We start from the raw sequence: 20,038 nt of genomic DNA on the forward strand, positions 1-20,038 counted from the left end.
AATTGGTTTAGCCTGGAAGTTGTGGGGATAAAAAAAAAAGGGAACAGATTCCAGGGACAGAGTTTCTGTAATACTCAGAAAGCAGTAAGAAGAAAAGGCAAAAGCAATGGGAAATGGTGAAGAGGAAGGCATGTTAGGAAAACCAAGGGAAGCAGGATTGAAAAAGGTTCACTTGGGGACACTGCTGCAGGGAGGCTGATCTGACTCTGTCTAATCTTCTCCCTAATTTAATCTATTAAAGGGAGAAATGTTCCTGTCACTTTCCACCTATTTTCCTCTTTTTCCCCCAGAAAGAGCTTGTGCCTCATTGAGAAGCAAATATATGTGGCCCAAACACCCTTGTATATTAACTCTTTGGTAAAGAATTATTCTCGCTCTTCCGTTGCCATTTTAAATCCGGCTCCATACAACGGGCCGCCACTGTGACTCCCTCTCCGCGCCACCTGTCCTCGGCTGACAGCCCCGCCGCCAGGGAGGATGTGAATGAGTACAGCAACATGGAGAAGTTCGCCGAGGGCTCCAAAATCAACGCGAGCAAGAACCAACAGGACGACGGTAAAATGTTTATCGGAGGGTTAAGCTGGGATACAAACAAGAAAGATTTCACTGAATACCTGTCTCGTTTTGGAGAGGTTGTAGACTGCACAATTAAAACAGATCCTGTCATGGGAAGATCAAGGGGATTCGGATTTGTGCTTTTCAAAGATGCTGCCAGTGTTGATAAGGTCTTGGAACTTAAAGAACACAAGCTGGATGGCAAGTTGATAGACCCCCAAAAGGGCTAAAGCTTTAAAGGGAAAGAAGTCCCCCAAAAAAGTATTTGTCGGCGGACTGAGCCCAGATACATCTGAAGAACAAATCAAAGAATATTTTGGAGCATTTGGAGAGATTGAAAATATTGAACTTCCTATAGACACAAAAACAAATGAAAGAAGAGGATTTTGCTTTATCACATATACAGATGAAGAACCAGTAAAGAAATTATTAGAAAACAGATATCAGATTGGTTCTGGGAACTGTGAAATCAAAGTTGCCCAACCCAAAGAGGTATACAGGCTGCAACTGCAACAACAGAAAAGAGGGAGGGGCGCTGCAGCTGGCGGATGAGGTGGGACTAGGGGTCGTGGCCAAGGTCAACAAAGCACATATGGCAAAGCATCCTGAGGAGGTGATAATCACCAAAACAATTACCAGCCATATTAAAGGAGGACTTGGAGAAAACCGGTGCAGATGCTTGCGGCAGCCTATCTTGCAGGGTGACGACATTGAATGGAGAGTGGTCTTCTATTGATCTGAGATGACTATTTTGTAAAAGACTTTTAGTACATGACACAACTGTGTCCAATTGTATATAGCGGCCGATTTAGTTTTGTTGTTTTTGCTTTGTCCTTTGCCATCTGTGTTATGACAAATGTGGATTTGTGTTTATACAAATTTTATTTGTATAATTTCATGTTAAATGATTCTCAAAAATAAATTACTTGTGATTGTTAAAAAAAAAAAAAGAAAGAAAGAAAGAAAGAAAAAGAATTATTCTCCCATTGTAAGAGAAAGGGGAAAGATTTTGCACAGAGGATTGCTAAGGAGTTTAGGATACTGGGGAATTGGGAGTTGATTCCTCAATGTATCCTCTCTTCCTCCCTGTCCCTTTTCTTCTTTGTCTCTTTTATCCTCTGTCCCACCTCTCATGTTTGTGTGTGTGTGTAAAACCTTTTGAAATGTTTTCAAACATTTCATAGCAAAGTCACTGAGGTGGAAGAATGAGATGATTCAAATCAGCTCCAATTGTTCAATGACCCATCTACACCCAGAGAGAGGACAATGGGAACTGAGTGTGGTTCACAACATAGCATTTTCACTCTTTTTGTTGTTTTTTTTTTTTACTTGCATTTTATTTTGCTTTTCTTTTTTTTTTTTCTTGAACGTCATTATAATTGTATAAATATGTATGCATATATTTGATTTAACCTATATTGCTACTATGTTTAACATATTTTGGACTACTTGCCATCTAGGGGAGGGTATGGGGGAAGGGGGAAAAATTGGAACACAAGGTTTTAGAAGGGCTAATGTTGAAGAACCGTCCATGTATATGTTTTGAAAAATAAAAAGCTTTAGTAAAAAAGCAAAATAACAATGAAAGAATAGTGCCAAAGTAGTAGAAAAGAGACATGTAAATGACATCTTTTGATCAAAACTTCAGAAAAAGTTCATGGAGAGATCAAGAACTACACTTTATGTACTTAATTATTAAAAGGGGGTTCATTCCAACTCTAAGGGACATTATTATTTTAAGGGGATTTTACTTTCATCAGCATTTCCTTTACGGATGATAGATTTCCTCCATTGAATACTCTAGAATAGTTTTTTGGTGTCAATGATACTTTATTGGATACTATCATTCTAGATCCAGTTTTGGTCTCTGTAATGTCTGAGCAAACTTTCTGAAGGTCCTCCAGAAGGGCCTTGGTCTCAGCATGATAGTCAACCTGAGGATAGTGAGGAATAGTCTAAAGTCGTTATTCTCACAGTCTGTCTCCTTTATACTTTGTTCACTCTGGCTGGCTGACTGTGTCCCTAGATCTACAACATTACAGCATATTGAGTATATGCCAATCTAGAGTGATTATATCATTATATCATATTAGATATATGTGAATTAGAGAACCATTATCTCATCAATTACATTGTTGTAAGTATCCTTGTTTCAAGTACACTTCTCCAGAGTTCCAGCCCTCTCTTTCTCCTGCTTTCTTTTGTTTTAGAACACAGGTAGTCACATCTTCCCTGACTTCTCAGGAAGAGAGGTGAAAACACCAAAAAAGAAGTGATTACACCCTCCCTGACTGCTCAGAAAGGTGATTACAGCAAACTGGACTGAAGGGTCTTACTTGAAACAGGTATACATAAATCCATCAGCATGAGAGGTATTACACAAGCACATAGTAATATAATACAGGCTAGTAGTGATTTAATAAGCATGAATCAATTTGAGGAATTATACATGTCTATAAGACCTAAAGGGAGGGTATATAAATGACAATAACACATATAACTCCTTCAGTAGCAAAGAGTTAGTTCAGAACCAATCTATTGTGTATTACTTCACATGTCTGGGAATGCAATGATACCTGCAGGTTTTGAAGTCCTGCAATACTTATCATGTGTCAGGGAATCCAATGATTCCTGCAGATTTTGAAGTTATGTAGTAGTCTCATTGACAATTTTTGATGTTCATGAGTCAATTGCCATTAATGCCATTCTCTTTCAGTGGTTGGCACAGTCAGTGCCTTGGGTCTTCTCTTTCCTTTCAAGGGTCTTCTCTTTTTCTGTCTTATGGACATGCAAGATATAAAACTTACCAGGATGCTTTCTCACTTGCTCTTGAAGTTCCATAAAGAACTGATATATATCTATATCTATATATCTATATATATCTATATATATCTATCTATCTATAGATAGATATATATAGATAAATATATAGATATATAGATATAGATATAGATATATATTAGAAGGTACAAATTTTATTTGCCTGTGGCAATACTTTGTACCACACCCACTGAATAGGCCGAATCAGATATTATATTTACATCTCCTGGATAATAAGTAAGAGCTAGCATGAGTGCATACAATTCATTCTGCTAGTAGACTGAAAAGGAATTTGAACTATTCTCTTGATAGTTAAGTCATGAGAGTATACAGCACAAGTGTTATGTTTGGACGCATCTATAAAGATATTTGGTCCCTTAAGAGGAACCTTAGAAACCTTTTCTTCAAAAATCCATTGCCAATCATGTAATAGCCAGGATATCTTTAATGAAGGCCCATGTGTAAAATTTGGAGCTGTGGCCTATAAAATTTGCCACTCTGTGATGGTTTCACAGCATACATTAATTTATGCATTAGTATAAAAGGTGTATATCTTGTCAGGTCTTATCCCAGATAATTGTACTACTGGCTTAATTGCCTTTAATAAATTCTAGTCACAAGCACTGGGTAACCACAACTTGGTCTGGTTGTGCTGGGAGGATCACCCACTCTATCACACTGTGTCCTTGATGAAAGACTGCTATGGGTGCCCCTTTTGTACCAAAAACTGATATTTCTAAAGGTTTTTGAATAATTCTTTCAACCACATTGAATAAAGCCAGTTCAACTTCTCTCAAAGTCTCTTGAGCTTCCTTTGTAAACTGGCGTGGTGAGTTTAAAGCAGTGTCTCCCTTGAAAATGCTGCAAATTATATTAATTAAACTGAAGATTCAACACATCCATTGGATACCTTCTATCAATTTCTGAAAGTCATTTAAGGTGTTCAACTTCTCTGTTCTTAAAGAAAGTTTTGTATTGTAAGCACCTTAGGATATACCTCATACGCTAAATATTGAAAAAGAATGTCTTTGAATTTTTTTGGAGCTATATGCAATTTGTCATTCCTTAGTGTTTCTATGGTCTTTTATAGACATGCTTCTAACATTTGCTCCTCAGGTGAACACTTTAAGATATCATCTATGTAATGGAACAACAAAACTTTTGGAAATGCTTTCCTTACTGGTGTAAAAGCAGCAGCCATAAACATTTGACATTTTTCATTCCCTGTAGCAAAACTGTCCATTCATATCTTTTATAAGGCTCAGCTAAATTAACGCTGGGTACTGAAAAGCCAAATCTTTTCATAGTATTCTTATCCAGAGGGATAGAATAGAAACAGTCTTTAATGTCTATAACCCTAAGTGACCATTCTATAGGCAACTGAGTAGGAGATGGAAGTCCAGAATGAAGAGTTCCCATAGTTTCCATCTGTTCATTTACTTTTCTCAAATCAGTCAACATCCACCATTTTCCAGATTCCTTTTTTACAACAAATATAGAGGGATTCCAGGGGCTTAGAGAAGGTTGTAAGTGTCCTTGGTCAAGTTGCTCCTGTACTGTATCTAATAAGGCCTGAATTATTTTACTTTGTAAGGGCCATTGTTTTACCCACACTGGTATATCAGTTTTCCATTGAATAGCAACAGGTGAGAGTGCAGGCAGGCCTTCAATAGCAGCCCAGGCTAAAAAGCCAAAGTACTCAATTGTTGTTAAGATAGACATCTTACACACAGATTGATGGGGATTTTTTTAATTGCAAAAGGAAAAAAAACTTGTGTTTTATCTTTCAATATCCATCTCAAAGAAGTAGCACTAATTTCAGCTACTATTGTTCCTCATATGCCAGACATATAAGTGTCTCCCATAATCTTTGGCCAATGACTGGACCAACTGGCAGTGCTAATATATGTAAGATCTGCACCCGTGTCTACCAACCTTTTTAGTATTATTCCATTTACATAGAAAGTGAGCATAGGAAGGTCAGCTGTAACAGCTGCAGTCAAGAATACTCCTGGATTATGTTGTTGGAAATCAAAATCTGGATAAATATCACCGGATTGCCTATCAGGAGTGAGTAATAGTAAACCTGATGCTACTACTTCTCCTGGATGATAGATAACACATCAGGAGGACATAAGTGCACATCTGGTCTCAGACACTTAACAGTTCCAAGCTGTGTGGCAGTTGGCAAGCCACTTAATCTCAATTGTCTCAGCAAAAATAAATAAATAAATAAGTAAATGAAATTGATGTTTTAGTTGTTGGGAGTGGGGGAACACAATTGAAGTCCAAGTTAACACCTACATTTTCTGAGTGCTGAGATAAAAGGTCCTGTTGTGGGCCAGAACTCTGTACTTGGGGGAAAAAAAAAAAAAAAGGATTCTTACAAGGTGTTAAGTCAGTGGAATTGATAAGATCATTATCTAGTTATCTAGTTTAGCATGGTGATTAACAGTTCTCTACTTCAATACATATACTTAGTACTTAATATAGTTCTGCAAGATTGACACCTATTTTACAAGATTCACACCTATGATGATGTAATTATAATAGAGTATATAAAGCTGGGACAAACTCAGCCAGATTGATTCATTCTATGTCACACCACTGTGGTGGCTGGCCTGTCCTCCTGGATTTCCTCCACTGAGACCAAGCTAGCCCAGGCCCCAGGCAAGGAGACGATATAGGCTTTGAACTTTAACACCTGGCTATTCTTGTGGTGATTACTCAATTGAAACCAAGGTTGGTCCAGAGACCTTCAGAAAATCAACTGGCTCCAACCTTTCTTGTCAACCTAGCTTTTAGTCTACCTAATGGACACTCCTTTGGAGGAGGTATTTATTTCTATATAAACTATGAAGCTTCTCCAGAAAATAAAAATAGGCAGGAGTCTTCCTTTCTAAAACTTGGAACTTGAAGGGACTGATTAATACCCCAAGCCTCAGGGCTCCTCCATTACTTCCTATCATTTGGATTTGATCTTTTGACTTTTCAAGGAAGATGGCCAACAACCCAGCATCAGAGGAGAGCAAGTTGGATTCTTTTGGTAAGTAAGAATTTGTCCTCAAATTCTGCCTGAAATTCAATTACTTTTCTATGGGTGAGATGGGAAACCTTCTATATGGTATTTCTATGGTTTGGTTGAATTTAAACTTAACTTCTTCTGGTAGGGGGTAATTTTGGAGTCAGTTTTAGAAGGCTTTTTACAAGTTAAAATTTCACCTCAGTTTCTGTCTTAGGACACAGCACCATGTCCGTGGTCCTTGGAGAAAAAAGGTCACTGAATGAACTAAATCTCTTACTAAGTCAATTATAACATTGAGAAGGAAGGGAAAGGGGGAACCCCCCGTTTGTCGGTGCAAAGATCCCATGAGGCGCAGTGTCCCTTGTAAATGAATTTACAGGCCCAAAAACCTAGATGGATAAATAAAAGGTTTATTGTAGAAATTTGGAAGTAAAGTTCAGTTAGAAAGACACCAGGGCCAGAGGCTGCTGGGTGGGCAGGAACCCTTACATGGCTGGAAGGATAACATGTGTTGAGGGGAAGGGCTCCTGCAAGGAAAGAGCTCCAGCTTGGCTCTTTTATACCTAGAAGGGAATTGTGGGCAGTACCCCCAAGGGTACTTTTCAGATAAGGGTACTTTTTCAGAAAGGGCTTTTCAGATAGCTCAGATCCGGTGGGGGCTGGGGGAAGCTGAGCTGATGGTGGGGGCTGGGCCTGGATATTCAGAAGGGTACTTTTGACCAGGATTTGTGAATCAAGGTCAGCCATGGGGGTTGGGCAGTCAGAGAGTAATCTTAAAGGGACGTCAACCCCCATCAACATTATATAGTTAATTTTGATGTTAGGAGTCATTGTAAACTGGATCAATCTCTCTCTTCTCTTCTATTTTAGTATTCTCCACATTCTCCAAATTATCCATGCAATTTTTTTTTTACCAATGTGTGTATTATAACACCCAAAGAGAATGCAAAATAATGAATTAGTAACCAATTTGCTACAGTCTCAGGCCATAAGATATGAATGTATCTTTATCTTTAAAGATTTTTATAAAGTTATGACAATAATGGTCCATGGGGTCTCTTGGGGTGGGGGAAAGGGCAAAGCAGAAGGATTCAGTGTTTAAAGAAATGGTTTCAGAGATGGGAAAACCTGACTAAAAATCTTGCATGTAAAATATATGGGCTGAGATAAAAAAAAGTCCTGAACTCAAACACCAACTAGGTTACAGTAGAAAGTGTCAGGAAGAGTCAGAAAGTTAGGAAGTTCTGAGTTCTCATCCAGTCCCTAACATTTAATTAGCTATGTGACCTCAGGCATGTCTCTTTACCTATTTATCACCTGTAAAAGGAGCATAATAACAGACATCAGGAGCTTGGTAAAGATAACTTCAGATAACATTTGCTTGTTGCTATACCACTTTATCATCATTATTATTGGCAGAGAGATTTTTGTCCTGAGGTTTCTATGCATCAAAGTAGTCTCAGTGATTTTATATCCAAATGTATTAATATTCTAAAGAGTATAATAGTTTGTTAAGGAGATCTTTAAATGGTTTCAAGGCAACAAACTATGTTTGTTTCCTGTAACAACCTATCACAATGTGTTATTGCTCAGTCATTTCTGATTTTTCACGTCTGATTCTTTGTGATGCTATTTGATTTGCTTAGCAAATAGGCAAAGTAGTTTGCCCTTTAATTCTGAAGCTTGTTTTCAGAAGAGAAATTGAGTCAGAGTTAACTAGCCCAGCCTTACACACACTCAGATAGTCTGATATCAGGTTTGAACTTAAGAAGATGAATCTTCCTGACTTCAAGTCCAGCATGCTATTCATTGTGCCATCTAGTTGTCTAGCACAATGCAGTGAGTATTTAACAAATGGGGACTTTAGAAGCCACCTCAAATATTGAGAGTCTAGTATGGCATCATGAATAATAATTGTCATAAGGACCTGAGTTCTGGTTCTGTCTATGACATCGCCTGGCTACATGACACATTGGGATCATATATCTTAAGTTGGGTCATTCAGGCCAATCTCATTATTTTAAAATTTTAACATACATCAATGTATATAGTATGATAAAACTATCATGTAACTGAAGGAGAGAGGGAATGAGAACTGAGGAAGGGAAGATCATTGCCAATCAGAAATAGGATGGTGGAGAAGGCAGTCATCATGAAGGAGGTGAAAAGGGAAATAGGATGTTAATTTCCAGCAGATTGGGGAGGAGATACCAAGTATGCAGTCACTGGAGTGGAAGAATGAAAGACTGGTTGGTTGGTTTCAATGGAGAATCCAGAAGAAAGTTGGAACGTTACATTGCTTAGAAAGTATTTTGAGCCTTGAATAGCAAATTATAGAACTGCTATGCTGTAGAACACCATAGATGAAGAAATTAAAAAAAAAAAAAAAAACTTTAGAGCTATATACTATTCCAAATGCTTTGTACAGGTGAGAAAACTAAGGCTAGAATCTTTGGTTATTTACCACCAGGTCCAAAGCCTTGTTGACTTCAGATGTATTTTTTCTTATTCCCTCTTTCTATAGGCAATGAGGACTGAATAAAGTTCTTTGGTTTCGGGGGGTGAGGGCGGGAAGAGAACACATAATTCAATTCTACTTTTCTAGTGCCAAACAGAATAGTGGACAGGGGTGGAATCTGGGGATCTATTTAGGAGAATATTATAATAGAAAAATCAAAAGTAATGAAACATGTGACTGATCTACAAGTAGTGGCAACAGAAAAGAGAGAAGAGATATCAGGGACACAGTAGACACCTTAGGAGACAGACTTCCTACAATAATCAAAGTGCAGGAAGAAGAAATGGGTAAAACAGTGGGCCAACCCAGGCAGAAAACCAAGTTAGGGAAACCAAGGAAGGGTGGATAGAACAAGGCTCAGTTGGAGCCATTGCTGCAGGCAGGCTGATTGGAAACTTAGTCATTAACTCTAAATCTGACCTATTAAGGGAAGAAAGTGCTTTTATTTCTGTAATCTAATTCTTCAGTTTTTCTCCCTTTCCCTTAGATCACAGTTCCAAGTCAAGAAGAGGAAAATGTAAAGAATTCAATAAAGAACAAATAAATATTCTTATAAGCTATTTTGTAAAGAAGCACTATCCTAGCATAAAAGAAAGAGAACACCTTTCAAGACTGACCAATATTCCTGAATACCAAATACAAGTAAGTAGAAAGTTTATGTCTATGATATAGTTATGGAAATGACTAGATATAGATATAGGTAGATACACATATGTATATATACATATGTATACATATATGCATTTGTCTTTAAAATTTTTGTATAGATAGACTTAGAAAGCTGGGACTCTGGAGAAGTATACTTGAAACAAGCATACTTACATCAAGGTGTTTACTCATTGGAATTTGTGAGATAACATTTCTCTAGTTTATATATACTTAGTACTTAGCATGGTGATGGAATAGTTCTATAGTTGGCACATACTCAGAATGCCATAATGATGTAATTGTTCCTATTTTCCTATTTTTAAAATTAATTTTATAATTATAACATTTCTTGACAGTACATATGCATAGGTAATTTTTTTTTACAACATTATCCCTTGCACTCACTTCTGTTCTGAATTTTTCCCCTCCTTCCCTCCACCCCCTCCCCTAGGTGGCAGGCATTCCCATACATATTAAATATCTTATAGTATATCCTAGTATATATCCTATAGTATATCCTATAACCGAATTTTGTTGTTGTTGCAAAGGAAGAATTTTATTTGGAAAGTAAAAATAATCTGGGAAGAAAAACAAAAGAAAATGCTCACAGTTTACACTCATTTCCCAGTGTTTCTTCTCTGGGTGTAGCTGATTCTATCCATCATTGATCAATTGGAATTGGATTAGCTCTACTCTATCTTGAAGATACCCACCTCCATCAGAATACATCCTCCTACAGTATCATTGTTGAAGTGTATAATGATCTCCTAGTTCCGCTCGTTTCACTCAGCATCAGTTGATGTAAGTCTCTCCAAGCCTCTCTGTATTCATACTATTGGTCATTTCTTACAGAACAATAATATTCCATAACATTCATATACCATAGTTTACCCAACCATTCTCCAATTGATGGACATCCATTCATTTTCCAGTTTCTAGTCACTATAAAAAGGGCTGCCACAAACATTTTGGCACATACAGGTCCCTTTCCCTTCTTTAGTATTTCCTTGGGATGTAATTGTAATAGGGTATTTAAGGGCTGAGAGAATTAGGGGCTCAAACTGACTCAAACCGAGACTGGTTGACACTGGATGAGACTGCTAGAGACAGTCAGACTGGGACTGACTGAGACTGGATCAGACTGTGACAGACACAGACTGTGAAGGAGAAATCAAAGACCTTGGAATCTATTCTTGTCCATCTTTGTAGTGACTATCCTGCTGAGATCAAGGCCCATCCGGAGGACTTCCAAAGACTTATCCCAGAAATTAGAGATAGAAAGGAATCCATCTATAAAATAAAATCCTATATTACCCCTCCTTTCCATATACCAATGTCTATAGGCTAATGTCTATTTGCACACATTCACTAAATTCTCCTCTCATTCTTCATTGAGGAATGAAGAAAACCCTTAGCTTCCTTTTTTGGTTTTAAATAAAATATTTTATTGAATAATTAATTATCCCTTTCATTTCCCAATACTTTCTTTTATACCCAACAAATAGGCCTTCATGGTAACAAAGGATAATTTAAAAAAATCAAAACTTTGACCACTTATGACAGAATGAGATTTCTTCTGTGGTTCATCATCTCTACTGAGTCATTTCCATGCAATATTTGACATGGCATTAATTTGTATTCTGAGGTCTTTTTTTGTTTTCTCTGATTTTATGCATTCCCAGATGCACTAATCTAAGAACCCAGGTGATCTGAATTCCCATGGAAGATTCTTTCAAGTACACTGAGATCTCCCAACTTCTTATAACTATAAGCAGTAGTGTCAAACGATGGACATCTCCTCTATTTCTAATTCTTCACCATACAAAAAGAGTCACTATATTTCTGCATAGATTCACTACTGCTTTTTTGTCTCTTTGAGATACAGACATAATGGTGGTAAGCAAAATCACTTTAAAAAAACAAAAAAAATATCTTTTTAATCGTAAGATAAAAATCAGTTTGAAGTCAGGTTAACAGATACAGTTATATTTTCTTCTCCTCACTCAGGATTGGTTTGAAAACAGAAGAGCCAGGTATCTCATACAACCTAAAAGGCGAGCATCTAAGCATTCCACCAACTCAAGAAAACAGATGTGCCTGGGAAAAGTACCTCTAAGTCCAATTCTAGAAGAGGATATCTCTAAGGAAAACCTCGTGACACCCAGTGCATCCAAGTGTCTTTCCTGGGCAGGTGAGCCTGGGCAGGAAGCTGGCCCAACGAGGAACTGCTTCTTTGAGAGGAAGAGTGCAGCACCAACCACTGAGAATGCTTGCATGGATGGATATGGGAGTTCCCCCAAACCTCATTTTGTCTCGTTCCAAACAATGAGACCAAGAACTGAACTTCGACTTGGTGATCTCCCAAGACCAGTGTCTCAGGGAAGCTCCAAGAAGTGGGCATCTTCCTGGGCCATACAGGAAACAAAAGGGCCAGAAAATTATGACTCTTGCACCTCCTTTTGTGGAGAACTGAAGCCACCTATGAAGCAGCAGGAGCAGCAGCAGAGACATACAAAGGACCAGATCTATGGATATTATCCTCCAATGCTTTTCCAAGACAGACAGGAGGCCTCACATCATCCCCATCCCCAGAATCATCTTACGTTGCAACAGTTGACCCTATCCCAGTCTCAGTCACCACAGGTGTTGCAAGGGCATACCCAGCTACTCTTGTTGGTGAGAGAGAAGGAGCAAGGAAAAGAAATGTTGCCTTCTTTTAAAATGCAAGAACTGCATCTCATTAATCTATACAAGAGAAATGTTGGATGTGGGTCCACATTATATCTTCATGGTGGACATCTGACATCCTCAATAGGTAACATGACAGTCCCCATGCGTGATGTGGCTGCCCCTCAGAAAGCTGTGATTTCCCCTCAGGGACATCTGACTGACCATCAGGGAAATGTGGAAACCCTCCTGGGAGATCTCACTGCTTCTCTGGGAGATGTTGCTGCCCCCCCAAGAAATCTGACTGTCCCCTTGGAAGATGTGGCAGCTCTTCTGGAAGATCTGACTGCCCTCCTTGGAGATGTGGCTGCCTTTCAGGGACATCTGATTAAAAATGGGGTAGATGTGGCAGCTCTCCTGGGAGATCTGATTGACCTCCTGGCAGATGTGGCTGACCCTCAGGGACATCAGACTGACCCCCAGTGAAATCTAAGATACCAGATGACATATTCACAAATGTTAGGCTTGTAGATATCTTATTCTCTGTGTTAAATGATGAATTCCAAATAACATGAAGATTATGAATCTTGTCTTATTCAAGTAATATGCATACCATGGGTGATAGACACTTATAAAATCCTTCATTTTGTTTTGTCAATTCAGGGTATATTGATTATGTGAGAGCTTGAGCAGGTCCAGGACCAAACTGAATGTTAGAAAAGTATGATTTGTTTGGGGGTTTTGTATATTTGTTAGTTTGTGTTCTGTGGAGTCTGTTTTTATTTCAGGGGGCTTTCCTGGAGCAATTTGATGAGAATTATAATTTTGTTTTGCTTTTTTATTTTCAAGGATAGGTTTGTTGTTGTTTCTGCTAAGACTTGTCAAGATCATTTTGACAGGCATTTTTTTCAGAATGATGTATTTAAAATGCATGAAAATACTAAAAAGAATTACAAAAGAAACAAAAGTTGCCGAAAATTAAAAAATTTTAAATGTTATACTTTATTTCCAATTCATAAAGCCACTGGAAATATTTCCTAGGGAAGAACGCTGTCCTTGGATGTATAGATTGTTTTATCCAAAAGATACAACAAAGGCTCTTGTACAAATAAATATTTCTTTTCAAACTACCCTCATTTCTGCCCCTCTGCCCTAATCTCAGTAGTTCTCCAACCTAGCCAAGAAATCCATTATAGCGTAAGCTTCTTCCAAACAGAGAACAATTTATTAAAATGTAATTGGTATTTTATTATGCTAACCAAGTTAGATAAGCAAGGATTCAGCCAATCATTGGTGGCTAACATTTACAAATGGGAGCTCTTAAGTACATAACTCACATACCTAGGGATTTCAAATAAAAATAGTTTAAAGATCCTAATCCTTCTTCAGGTATCATGAGAAAGGTTATTTATATACAAATGTGAGGCTATGGTCACAGTACAGATAAAAATATAATGTACATGATGGCAAAGAGAATGTAAGGGAAAGATGATTTCCTTCAAGAAGTTACCCTAAATTTGTTGCCACCCCGTCTCAAAATATTAACGTCAGAGTTTCAAAAATTTATGAAAAAAATAAAGAATGAGGGGCAGCTATGTGGCACAATAGATGGAACCCCAATCCTAGAGTCAGGAGAATCTGAGTTCCAGTCCAGCCTCAAAAACGTAATAGATACATGATGATCATGAACAAGTCACTTAACCCCAACCTCCCTGAAAAATAAATAAATAAAAGGAAGAAAATAATTTTAAAAATCATTAAAACACAGAGAACAATGTGATGCTTGTAAAATATTTACCTATTTTATCTCATAGCATTCTCATAGAAATCTTGGAAATTAATAGTTATTACAATGTTTTTATGTTAGATACAACCTGTGGTCTCCCAAGGCAAGAAAATAGAGTCTGAAGCATTCCCCTTTATCCAAGCAGTTGGATGCCTTCTCTGCAAATGAAATTCTTAGAAAGTGGACTAGATGTTATTAAGTATTACTGTATTGGCCAGCATCTCAGTCATTAAGTTACAGAGACAGTCCTTGAATCCAGGTCTTCCTATATCAAAGATCAGCTCTCTAGACACTGGAACACTCCCTCTCACAACTAATTTTACCTCCATTTTTATATATGGAAAAATTGAGATTCATAAAAGTTCAGTGAGCACATAGCTGATGTGCTGGACCTGACTCTGGATCATGGACCAGCTTATGAAAATAACGAACAAACATTTCCTAAAATCACTAACGTAACTTTGTTTACATTTATTGGGCCCTTGGAAGGAACATATATCCATAAACTTCCTTGAGCCCTGATAACAAAATTGCTATTTTGACTAATTCTATTTTTAACACATTCTGTGATTAAACCACTGTCCAAAAAAGATTCTGTGTTCAGCAATGCTAATGTTCTCAATGTGGCTTTGACCCAAAATTTTGGTATAAAAGCTTTCTTCCCCTTCACCCTAATTATTTGACCTGCTTGCTCTGGTCTCTCGATCACCAATAGGCTTAATGTAGCGCTGGCCCAGGTCTGTGGCCTGAGGAGTCACATGATATTTCAAAATAAGCCTTCACAAAGACAGGTGCACAGAACTTTCACCAAACAGCCACAGACATGTACTCATCTCCCTCATGTGCAAGATTGCTAAATTCTAAGTCAGAGACATTAAACCCATCCGTCCAAGGAGTTTGGAATCTGGAGAGGAGTGGCAATTGCTACAAATAGTAGGCAAATAAAATTCTGTGAACACAATTCAAAAGGCAGGAACAATAATATTATTCTTTAAAATGTCTATGAGTGAGGACTCTGACCAGTAGCCCCTTTGACCAATGTAGGTCTTTTCGGTGCCTTGAAATCAAGGGATACCAGATGATAGGAGATAAATATCTCTGTGTACTTCTCCCTCAACGATTCGCAAGGGCAAATCCCTCTTAATTTGTTCAATTGTAAACTTTGTTGGGAATGGGGGGAGAAGGAACATAGAAAGATGACTTCTTGGAATTGGGGTAACCCAATCATTTTCTTCTCCTAGAGGAGAGACTATCTCTATTGCTTGCAGTCTGTTGTTAATACACAGCTTAGCAGTGTGAGCCTTCATTTGTAGAACTGAGGAAATGGAAAGAGAAAAGCTGTATGCATTTCAATAAGCATTTTTATTGCCCTTCTAACTTTTTTCCAAGCTCAGTTCAAATGTTCCCTCCTAAGAGGCCTTTTCTGATACCCTCTGCTCCAGCTGCTCTATTTTCCCCTTTCCCTAGAATGACTTTGTATTGTTACGGTCTTTGTCTCTATGTCTAAGTTGTCAAATACTGGATCCTTCAGAGCAAGAATTATTCACCCTTCTCTTTAGATGTTCAGCACCAAGCACAATGATTGGCATAGAGAAGACCTTTAAATAGCCTGAATTCAGGGAACATCTACAAAATGTCTACCATGTGCCAGACTCTTTGCTGGAGTTCTGTAGCTTCTCCTATGTAGGCACCTGTTAAAAAAAGTCAGGCAGAGCTCAATTGGCCTCCAAGATAGATGAGGCAGACTTATCTGGGAATACAAAGGCAAAGTGTAAAAATCTCTAACCTCAAGGAACCTATATTAAAACCAATTTTTTTAAAAAGTACTTTTCATTCTATTGGAATTATCCTAATGAAATGGAAACAAAGAAAGTGATTCCAAGAGGAAAACATAACACAATCAAGCTTACTGTTTCTGTGCGCATGAAAAAAAAGGGGGGGCTAGAAATTTTGGATTTTTGAGAATCTGAAGTGTCATTATAGATTGTTTTAAGAGCAAAAGCAGCTCTAAATGTGCATAATGCTATAGTGGCACAAAGACCAAATTCATGTTTGTTTTTTAAATGAGTTTCAATTTGTATCTTTTCAATTTTTTTTCTCTATTTAAAGTTTAAACTTAAAAAAGTAAAGAAACAAACAAAAAAGTCCAACCAATTACTACCAGTGTAGTCACACTGGGAAACTCTATCCCTGAGGACTTGATCAAAGGAGAATGAGTTCTTTTAGTAATTAAATGCTCAATGTATGAGGGTTTTGGAATGTATATCTATGGAGTAAGTGCCCACACAAGATATGAATCCTTGGGGTCAGAATTTTGTTAAGATGCAGTTTATTGATTGTTTAATATCTTACAAATAGAAAGGCAAAGAGAGTTACCAAATAATCTCAATTTCCCTCAAAGCTCTAAGATCTATAATTCAAGTATGAATCTTCATCTTAGGAACTGCTTTGAAAAGATAGTTTGTGCAAGTCTTGTAGATGGGCTCCAGAGAAAACTTTTATGCCAAACTATCTCATATTGGTGACCCAGTCTAGAAATATTTGAGGAGACTCTCTGGCTACCATCTGAGTGAAATCGAAAATCATCAGCTTACTGTCAAAGATTAAAGAAAAAAGATTATTCCACATCAGAAGATACTTAGAAAGACAGACACAAAAATATACTGGAGATCTATTGTCACTGGCACAATCACTTTAAAAGCCTATACTTGAAAATGGACTGAAGTGTTCCTATCATTTGAAAACTCCTGGGTATTTGCCTGTGAGAGATCAAAGAAAGAGGAAATGATCCCATGTTTAGTATTTATAACAGCACATTTTTGTGGTAGCAGAACAAGGGGAGATATCAATTTCCCCCAGAACGAAAGATCTCAGTAGATTCAGACACTGCCACCATCATTGGTGAAAGAGGAAGAATAGTCCTGTGAATAGTTAGTTCCCTGCTTTTAACCAAGTAAAACTGCAATGTATGCAAGTATCCAAGAGCATTGTTGAGCTCAGTTCTACATTACTTCTTCCTAATAGCTCCCCAGAACCATCTGGAGAATACACCTGGGCACATGGCAATTTTTGGCTATTTTTCTCTTTTCCCATTTTGTATTTAAGTTTTTTTTTTGTTTGTTTGTTTGTTTGTTTTTTCCCACAAAAGCACCCTATCAATTAAGTATTGTGTATTCTGTTGAATTGGGAACAAAAGACAAGGTTGCTTACATTCCCCTAGGATTGAGTTGGGGGGTCAGAATTCGAAGATAAGGAAAGGGGAATTTCAGTAAGGAACCCTTCTTTCTTTTGGGGCCGTCAATTTAGATCCTGGGGATACTGAAGCTGAAGGAAGCCTCTTCTTTTTACTATACTAGCCTTCTTCATTCAGTCACAGGCCCTATAAGCAAAGCCCCAGATTTGTAAGGATGCTACAAGATTTCAGAATTCACTGATTCAACAAAGTCCTTAAAGAGGAATTTAGCAAATTCTCTAAACTTGGTAATAATAGCCTCTTATAACTTCCTGTTACTAGGCTCATTCAGGTTCTTTTGGCCAAAGGCAGCATTCCTTCAGGCAAACTGATGTTTGAGTTGCCGAGGTTGGGCAAGGTTTACAATTCAATACCAACTTCACACTTACTTTGCCTAAACAATCAGATAAGAATCCTTTCTCTGGAGTGAGGACTTTCTCCATTCTAAATGCAGGAAATGCAAATGTCTAAAAGTAAGAATTTCTTTAGAGTTTGTGGAGTTTTTGGAGGAGGGTGCTATCTATCCACAGGGTTGAGGTCCCTATCTTGCTCTGGGCAATAAATGCATAGCTGAAGGAGTTTCAAAAAAAGTTTTTTGTTTTCAAGCTTTAAGGCAAAGTGGTGAAGCTCCAGATGAAATCTCTCCAATTCAAAAAAAAAAAAAAAAAAAAGACTACCAAGGAATTCATACCATTGAATGTTTCCTGCCAATTTGGATCAGTTTGTGTACTGTTATAGACTATTGCAGACAGAAGCAAACCAGATAAAATGTAATTCTAGTCATGAAAAAAAAAAAAAAAAAAAAAAAAAAAGCTTTTTCAGAGGCGTGAGACTTATGAGGAATAGGAGTGATCTCCTTGAGACAGAGATTACCAGAGCTCAGAATATTCAGGATCAGCACCTTCAAATACTAGGACCATCGAATCCCGGGAGGGATACAGAAAAAATGGGGGTAAAGGGCACCTGCGATTCTGATCAGAAAGATATAGAAAGTAAACTTCACCAGGGCAGGAGAAGCGAAAGTGTTCCAAGGGCTCAGAGCTCATATGCTCAGGATGAGCCTTTGACAAAGAAGCGTGCATCTGCTCTTCACATGAACTGATGGTGCTTACATTACAGCAAAGCTCAGAATGATGCAGGAATAGATTACAGATAAAGACAGCTTAGTGGTCCAAAGGATGAATTGGGAGGCCTCAAACAAGTCCACCTACGGCCTTATCAACAGCACGAACATTTCTAACATTGTCATTATCATTCAGTAACTCCTCTATGAAAATATCATCAGGGGAAGAGGACTGTTGTGTTGCTCAGTGTTGCGAGCACAACGTGCATGTCCAATCTTTACCCAGGTTTATGCAGCTCTTGTAGCCATTATCAATTCCAAGTTCCTCAACACTGGAGAACTTACCTCAAGGAGGTCATTCTCAATTTTCAGAAAGGCTTTCGAAGAAATAAGCCAACTTGTCTAACTGCTTCAAAATTTGTGGCACACCTTACTAACCAGAATGTGGCCCGTGAATTGTATATTTAAGATGGGTGCCTTTCTTCCTGAAAGACCAAAAGATGATGGTGTTGAAATAGCCATTGAGGGGCAGCTAGGTGGCGCAGTGGATAGAGCAACAGCCCTGAATTCAGGAGGACCTGAGTTCAAATCTGGTCTCAGACACTTAATACTTCCTAGATGTGTGACCCTGGGCAAGTCACTTAACCTAACCCCAGCCTCAGGGGAAAAAAGAAAAAAGAAATAGCCATTGGATTTCTTGGTGTGTCCTTAGATTAACAGAAGTATCATCTAGGAGAATTAACGCGATCTTTTAACATCTTGGTAGCCTTGTCCATGAATCTGAAATTGAGAAATGAGTTCAGTACATGATTGAAATGACGTTTGCAGTCCATAAGGATGCATTCAAAGATCATCCAGTTACTTTGAATGAACTTGATTTAGTAAAGGAAGAAGACTAGTTTCCCTCATCTACTTCCATTGGAAGATGACTATCATCCAGAGGATGCACTCAATGTCTTCAAGGTGGATCCCAATTTTATGGAAAATGAAGAGAAATATATATCAGGAAAGAAATTCTTGATGAAAGTGATAGTGATTCAAACATAGGCTAAGATGCTAGAAGTAGTGAAGGTGAGAATGAGAAGAAAGTGATAGCATGACAAAACAGAAATCAATCAGGTGTCATTTTGTGGCACAGTTTATCTTGCCATTCAGTCAAGTTTAGATTTTGAAGAATGCGCTCACAAACTGCAGAAAATGAATAAAAGCAGTGTGCTCATTTCTTCTACATTGACTCACTTCCATGGAGTGCTCATGAACGTATAACACTGAGTGAAGAAGCTCCTACATCTTCCAGCAGAATCTTTGTCAAAATATTTTTCCAAGAACTTTGTGAATGCATGGGAGTTCCTCAACTGAATGCCAGACTGAAGAATGAAACATTGCAGTCCCTGAAGTCTCAGCTGAACTGAGCTGCTCACACTATACAAAATTTATTTTTCCTGAGGACTATTCCCTGCTTGGAGTTCTGGAAGATATTTTTCTTTGGTTTGGCATCAGAAATAATTTTCTTGTTCAGATCTTTTCTTCTATAAGAGAACAGAGAAGTGGAAAGTAAAGGAGGAACTGGCAATAGTTCAGTTTGAATTTAATGGTGAGGTTATGAAAACAGTAGTGTGAAATATCTAGAAAGAGTGGATGGAACCAGAGGGTGGAGGGCTTAAAATGGTAGTTTCTATTTTACCTAACAAGCAGTGGAGAATGTCTGAAGACTGGGGAATATG

The 20,038-nt window shown here is 37.9% G+C and overlaps 1 protein-coding gene and 2 pseudogenes across 1 annotated transcript; all 3 read left to right on the plus strand.

Moving 5' to 3' along the window:
• Positions 1-430: 430 nt before the first annotated feature.
• LOC141553819 (heterogeneous nuclear ribonucleoprotein D-like pseudogene) lies at positions 431-1,509 on the plus strand (annotated as a pseudogene).
• Positions 1,510-6,179: 4,670 nt separating this feature from the next.
• LOC141553021 (uncharacterized) lies at positions 6,180-12,719 on the plus strand. Its single transcript, XM_074284881.1, has 4 exons — positions 6,180-6,421; positions 9,406-9,560; positions 11,574-12,242; positions 12,444-12,719. The coding sequence occupies exons 1-4, from the start codon at positions 6,376-6,378 to the stop codon at positions 12,717-12,719; spliced, it is 1,146 nt and encodes a 381-aa protein (XP_074140982.1). The 5' UTR covers positions 6,180-6,375.
• Positions 12,720-18,197: 5,478 nt separating this feature from the next.
• Positions 18,198-19,580, plus strand: LOC141553022 (pre-mRNA-splicing factor CWC22 homolog pseudogene; annotated as a pseudogene).
• The last annotated feature ends 458 nt before the right edge of the window (positions 19,581-20,038 follow it).

The sequence above is a fragment of the Sminthopsis crassicaudata genome, chromosome 2 (assembly GCF_048593235.1).
Source record: "Sminthopsis crassicaudata isolate SCR6 chromosome 2, ASM4859323v1, whole genome shotgun sequence".
NCBI classification, from domain to species: Eukaryota; Metazoa; Chordata; class Mammalia; order Dasyuromorphia; family Dasyuridae; genus Sminthopsis; species Sminthopsis crassicaudata.

Bases quoted from the DNA above. Each gene is read 5' to 3' on its own strand.
- LOC141553021 (XM_074284881.1), top strand. From the start codon at position 6,376: ATGGCCAACAACCCAGCATCAGAGGAGAGCAAGTTGGATTCTTTTG. The intron at 9,561-11,573 runs GTAAGTAGAAAG...CTCCTCACTCAG, and splicing joins TTCCTGAATACCAAATACAA to GATTGGTTTGAAAACAGAAG. The intron at 12,243-12,443 runs GTGAGAGAGAAG...ATTTCCCCTCAG, and splicing joins ATACCCAGCTACTCTTGTTG to GGACATCTGACTGACCATCA.